This window comes from Haliaeetus leucocephalus, unplaced genomic scaffold (genome assembly GCF_000737465.1).
Source record: "Haliaeetus leucocephalus isolate CR32 unplaced genomic scaffold, Haliaeetus_leucocephalus-4.0 Scaffold186, whole genome shotgun sequence".
Lineage (NCBI taxonomy): Eukaryota > Metazoa > Chordata > Aves > Accipitriformes > Accipitridae > Haliaeetus > Haliaeetus leucocephalus.
Window position 1 is genome coordinate 694,898 of NW_010972622.1, and position 6,203 is coordinate 701,100.

At 49.0% G+C, this 6,203-nt stretch overlaps 1 protein-coding gene across 5 annotated transcripts in view; it reads right to left on the reverse strand.

Annotated features, from left to right (window-relative positions):
• Window positions 1-6,203, reverse strand: part of SARNP (SAP domain containing ribonucleoprotein) — a 32,076-nt gene that overhangs the window by 25,599 nt on the left and 274 nt on the right. For all 5 annotated transcript variants that reach the window (XR_774211.1, XM_010565101.1, XM_010565100.1 and 2 more), the window contains exons 2-5: window positions 5,685-5,784; window positions 5,349-5,395; window positions 4,165-4,232; window positions 2,684-2,735 (exon numbers count right to left, since the gene is read on the reverse strand). Coding sequence is in view for 4 of the 5 variants with exons in the window: in XM_010565101.1 (XP_010563403.1) it covers window positions 2,684-2,735; window positions 4,165-4,232; window positions 5,349-5,395; window positions 5,685-5,784 (267 nt within the window). In the remaining variant the exon portion in view is untranslated. The remainder of the gene's footprint in view (window positions 1-2,683; window positions 2,736-4,164; window positions 4,233-5,348; window positions 5,396-5,684; window positions 5,785-6,203) is intronic.

Consider the following 6,203-nt stretch of genomic DNA (forward strand, 5'->3'; position numbering starts at 1 on the left):
GCCTGGAAAGGGGAAAAGCACCCTGCTGTACCCGCAGGTAAAGGGAGAGCTGCTGCAGGCACCTTCCCTTGGCTTGTGCCATCCAAGAAGCCACCCCGCAGCCTCCAGGACATACGCTTGACCAAAAGGTGCTCTCATGGTTCTGATAAACACAGGCCTAATAAAAAAAACTCATAAAAAAGGTATGCCATTACTCTGCTGCTCAGAGAGCGTTCCTAGGAAAGGAGACGTGCAAAAAGAGAATGGGACCAGGGAGCTGACAGAGACAGGCGACTATTTTAAGATAATACAAGGCTGCAACTGTGCTGGAGGCTGGCGTGCCGCACACCTCGCCCAGGGAAGCCCTTGTGCCAGAGGGAAAGGAGCAGTGCTCCTGGCAGGGACTACAAAGGGAACTGCCCTGACTTCCCTCCTGGAGGCAGGAAGCAAGCAGTAGGCACAACCGGCTTCGGCTGATTTGCAAGAAGAGAGGCAAACAAGATTTCCTTTTCTTCCCCCCTAAGCAAAAGGCCAAAGAAATATGCTAGAAAAGGGGATGGGGGGGTGTTTGTTTTCAGGGAACTTATTTATTTGGCACAAGCCTTTTCACAAGAGGCCGACACTATTCATGAAGTTGGCTCAGCCTTGCAAACAGAGTTTGCCATTAGCAGTGCAATTCAACACGAAGTTTAGCTACGTAGAAAGGACTCGGCCTGCTGCCCTTGCTGCAGGCAAGGCTCGCCTGGCTTGGAGCACACTGCCCTGGGCACGGAAAAGCTTGGAAACATCAGAAGCGCAAGCGTTTGCACCTACGAGTGTTAAATCCCTTAAAAGCTTAAGGGAAATATTTAACATTTTATTATTACACAAGGGCCCAAAAACGTGTTTGGTGTTTTAAAGGTTAGAGAAACAGATATTATTTTAATGGAAACATTTACTTTAGCCAAAAGCACAGTGAGGAGCGTAATAAACATGTGCATCAAAACATAAATGTTTAGAAAAGATGGATTAGGAACACCACTCCTAATGGTGTCAGTACTGAGGAACTTTTACTCAACTAAGTAGAAACAATAAAGACAGAAAAAATGTACCACTCGGGTCAAAGCATATTTCCTTATTCTTTCTGACACTGAAGAATATCAAAAGAAATACCGGAAGAGGCAGCTTCTGAAAGGACTCTCAACTACAGCCAAGCCATGCCAGATCAGAGCAAAGGTTCCACTACCCCAGTACCCCCCCAAAGGTGACTATTACAGTCAGACAGGTAGTCTGCCTCCTTTACACCCTCCCAGACTCAAGTAATCCACAGCAAACGACTGACTGAATTTCAGGCTGTGCTCACATTTGCATTCGTTTATCCCTGATGGTTGTCGCCCTTCCTAGGAATTTGTCTCCTTGTTTTTTGAACTCATCTGCATTTCTAGCATCTGTAACAGCCCACATTAACAGACTCCAGTGTTCAATTATGCATTGTATGGGAAAATAATTCCTATCTTCAAAAACCATCTACAACATAATTTTGCTGAGACCTGATTCACTCTCAGTCAAAAAAAAAAAAGTGGATTTCCTGGGAACAGGTTTGTCAGAATTTGGAGAAAAACAAAGGGCAAGAGTATAACTTCAGCAAGTTTGCTTAATGAGCTCTTTAACCAGCTACAGCCAAGGGCACCCCCACATCATGGGGGACATTGCTCCTTCAGCAACAGTTCCAGCTCACATCAGGTACTATGTTTCTCCTCATAACTCCCTCACTGAGGTCATAATCCTCTGCTTGCGACATCACCCTGGTTGCTGTGGAAATGATCGTGTCCCAAACAGAAGATTAGATCTCTAAAGTAGTGGTGAACAGCAGGGAGACAAGAATCATGTTTTCATAGTGATTTCTTTCTTATGGAACACGAGTAAAAAAATAAGAGGGGGGATTAGAGAACCACAATCAGATTCCTGAAACCCAAAGTTTCACAACGTTTTCCCAGAGGAATTGGCAGCTTCTAAGTGTGTTTGTTTTAAATAAGCCCAGCAAATGCAAGCGGCAAAGTTAAAGAAGATAAAGATGAGATGATCTGTTAGCTCATATCAGTTCCTCCCCAACTGATTACTCCCTGAAGCATATCCTCAACAAGGCTTCGTAGTTTTACGTGTCTGAAGCAATCGGGCTTGCAGCAAGTCACGAGGGACAGGGATGTGCCACGGCCTGGTGAACTCCGCAGCGGAACTTTTCACATTCGCAATAGCAGGAAACACAATTTATACACCAGAATCATAACAGAGGTGGTTCAAGTCTATCAGTCTTTATGATCCAGAGCAGAGGATGCTACGGGGCAAAGTCCATCTTTGTCTGCAATGGAACGACACCCCAGGAATGACTCAGCTTGTCGCTGCTAAGTTGGAAATATTGAGGTTGGGTCAATGGTGGTTGGTGGCAGAAAGCAACGGCAGTGAGCAGCAAGGAAAGAGGCGTTAACAGACAATTGAGAGAAACATTCCTTAAGATCTAGCATCAAAATGAAATGTGTCACGAGGTCACCACCCTGCCAGGTCACTCCACCGCCAGCGACCAGTCATTAATATAAAATCAAGGAAAAATAAAGCAGGTTTACAATGGAAACACTGACACTATCTCAGCAACACACAAAAGAGACTTTGAATGAAGTGAATACGGAAACCGACACCTCGGAGGATGAAGTAGCAGAAGGAACCTTACCTCCATCTGTGATATTTCTGATGTTATTTTCACTACCTTCTTTTCCGTAATCCTAGAAGTGTGTGGGAAAGAGAGAAATCAGTCAGAACAGCTCTCATTAGTTTCACAAGCATGCCCCAGTAGCAGAGGTATCGGGGTTCTCCTCCCAGCCACTAGTCTCTGGCAACACCACCACCATCTTAACTGACGGCCTGTTTTTAACACAAGAACAGCCACAAGCCAGCATCCCCCTTATGAGGGCAAGTTTAGAGCCAGATATCGATGCTAAGTGAAGTATGAAGCCTGTGAAACTTTTAACCAAAGTCTAGGGTATATTAGGGGCAGGAAACACACGGCCCAGTGAAGGTGCAGCCGCAGGTTCTCCTGTGAGCCTAACTAGTGCTTTGAGCACTCCCAAATTCCTTTGGCAACAATGACAAGCAAGCTGAAAAAAGACACAAGAACCAGCCACACTCTCACCCATTCTCTACACAGGCTTGGAGGAATAACTCCATTTAAGGCAAGAGAAACATCCTGTGATTTTAGTAGGGTGCTGCAGATGCATCTCAAAATGCTGGGGAGATATTACAGCAAGAGGCCGCAGACCTACACACCCAAGAATAACCCCCTGCCCATCTTAAGGCTCTTAACAGTAACATTCAGCTCTTGTTAGAAGCCCAAAGCCTCGACTGCAAGCCCCAAAGAGCTTTATTCCTTTATGGCCCACAAATACAAAGGATTGTTCTGTTCTAGTTCATGGGACAGCCGCAGGCAACTTTCCCCAGGTCAGCCCCAGCACCCCGAGCCCAGGCTCCATTTCAAACACACACTTCCTGAACAATGTGCAGCTGACAACAGCAGGACCAGTAAAAAGACTGAACGAAAATATAATGGAGTGGGCGTGCTCCAAAGTTTATGCTCCGAAAACAGAGCTCAGGCTCGAGGGGGAAAACAAAAGAAGAAGAGACAAAGTTCGGAAGTTCCCAGGCTAAATGAAATAGCATCCTCCTCCTCCAAACAACTCCCATAAAACAGTGGGTCACAGCCAGCCTCATTAAGGTCTCCCATTTAGAAAAATGCACTGCTTTTGTTCCAGATTCCCGGACAGGTTTCTCATTTTATGCCCTGAAAGGTAGTAATGGTTTAATGGCACTTTCACAGGAAGCAATTCTGCCTGGGACCTGGCGCTTGCCGGCGCGGCTTGGCAGGCACAGGACGCCCCCTCCTGCCCACACAGCCACCTCGGGCCCGCCGGCCGCAAGCCCGGGGCTCACTTCGGGCTCACTTCGTCCTGTGAGCCACGGAGGGGAGAGCAGCCCCACAGATAGACAGACAGACAGACAGACCACCACGTTATCACACAGGGCTCAGGCAAGGGCCACAATTCTGCTCTAACGCGCACGAGCCGCAACCCCCTTTCGTCCCAAACTCCAAAACGGGGCTGTGCTGCCAGCCCTCACACCCCACGGGTTTGCTTCATTCTACTCATAAAGGATAGTTACACATCAGGCGATTTTACAGGAGGCTCTTCTACTTTGACGGGTGGCTCTACCGGCTTCGGCTCTTCTTCCTGCAAGTCAAGGAGTTGAGAGGAGGTCAGATAATAAATACTCCGGCCAGCTGAGCAAGAGAGAAACACCACAGCAGGGACACTGTCAAGTCTTTTGGGTTCTCACTGGTTTAAAAGGCACACACCTATAATTCAGCCTGCACATACCCAAAGATTTCTGTACAATTTGTTTAACTCTGCCCACTAAGGCAAGGTTTGCAGCAAGAAGTAATATTACGCGCTCACAGCCTCAGTCTGGCAGGGTTTGAACACTAGCTGTTACAGACACAGACTCTTGTTTTGTTTTCCCAAAGTCTAAACTCTTACCAGGTCTGGGCTTCACAAGGCTTCAGAAATAACTCGAGCGAGACAGTCTCCAGCCCGCACGTGGAGCCAGCAAACAACATCGAAACTACACAGCGCTCACGCACAATGCCCAGCACCAATCTGGTAAGACCCATCTCACTTCTCGCCAAATACTTTTTGTGAAACTGGGGAGAAATCTTCCATATCCTCCACCTGCCCCTGCAGCGCATGGGCTTGCCAAGCAGCAAAGAGCCTGACAGTTGGAAGAATCGGTTATCGCTGGTGTTTTAAGTGGAAAGCACTTTCCCAGGTCAGATCTCCTCACCTCCCTCGGAACAAATTCTCCTGCTTTAAGGCTTGCTCCCATGGGCTGCCCAGCCCAGCCCGGGCCCGGCATGGTCAGGGCACCAGCTGGGCAACTTTTTCTTACATGTACTTTCTTTAAAAGCACACCACGCTCCAATCGCATTTGCTGTTCAGTTCATGACAAAAACCACAGGGCAATGAGGTGTGAATCCTGCTGAATACGGACAGAATGACCCCGCTCTGAACTGGCAGCCACACACCAAGATTACACACTCTCTGGCAGAACCCCCCACCACACACTCTGCCTGCTAATAGAGCAACATAGAGCCTTTGGCATAAAAAATAGCGGGTTTAGACCCAACAAGGAATGACAATGGTGCTTTAAAATAGACACAGCCTCAGGTATTGCTGCATTCCTCAGGCACAGAACCGGAACGCAGCCTGTGGGAGATCGCGTGCTCCCAGACAAACCAGAAGCCCCTGTACAGGCCATCGGCAGGACGATCTGCCCAGCAGAAGACTTACCTCTATTTCTTCTCCCAGGACATCTTCTTCATTTGCTTCTTCTTCAGCTGGAGGACAAAACAACAGAGAAATTGCAGTATCAAATTACTTCAGTAATATCTCTGGCTTCTCAGATAAAGCCTACTATGAGGATTTTACTCAGGAAAGTGGGAAGCAAAGGCAGTTACAGCAAAGCACTCAGACCAGGGCTCTTCTCCTTCACCCTGGCGTTCCACGCAAACAAAGCTCGAACCCCAGGAGATCTCTCACCACCGATAACCCCAGAGCAACCCCCAGCTCGTAAGGGCTTTGGGAAGAAGCCCGCTAACAAGCCGCCCCGCTCAACGAGGCACCCACCGTGCTCCTCCAGGTAAGCCTGGAGCCTGTTGATCAGATCCTGCTTGTTGCCTTTTGCTTCCAGGCCGCGAGCCAGACACTCCTGCTTCAGTTCAGCCAACTACAGAACGCAAGAAGCTTCCAGTTAGTGCGTGCAGAAGCACACCAAGAACATAAAAAAAAATTATAATTAGAAAAAGCATATATATAAGCCAAGGCGATTTGGGGTTTTTTTAGGAGCCTCGAAGGCCGCCTCCTCACGTCAAACAGCAGGACTCCCAGGATTTTCCCCCAAACAGGCTGGTTCCCTCCTCAGCCCCGGAGGAGGATCGCTCCCCGCCGCCTGTCACGGGCCGGGCCGGGCAACCGGAGAACGCCGGCGGTGCCCCGGAGGGCAGGGGCTTCCCCAGGGACCCCCCCAACGCCACCACCTCCCCTGGGCGGGCAGCGGCGAGAGAGCGGCTGCTAGGAGAGACTGAGAAGGACCCGGGCAGGAGGGGTGACCGCCGGAGGTGGGGGACCCTCCCGGGACACCGGGGG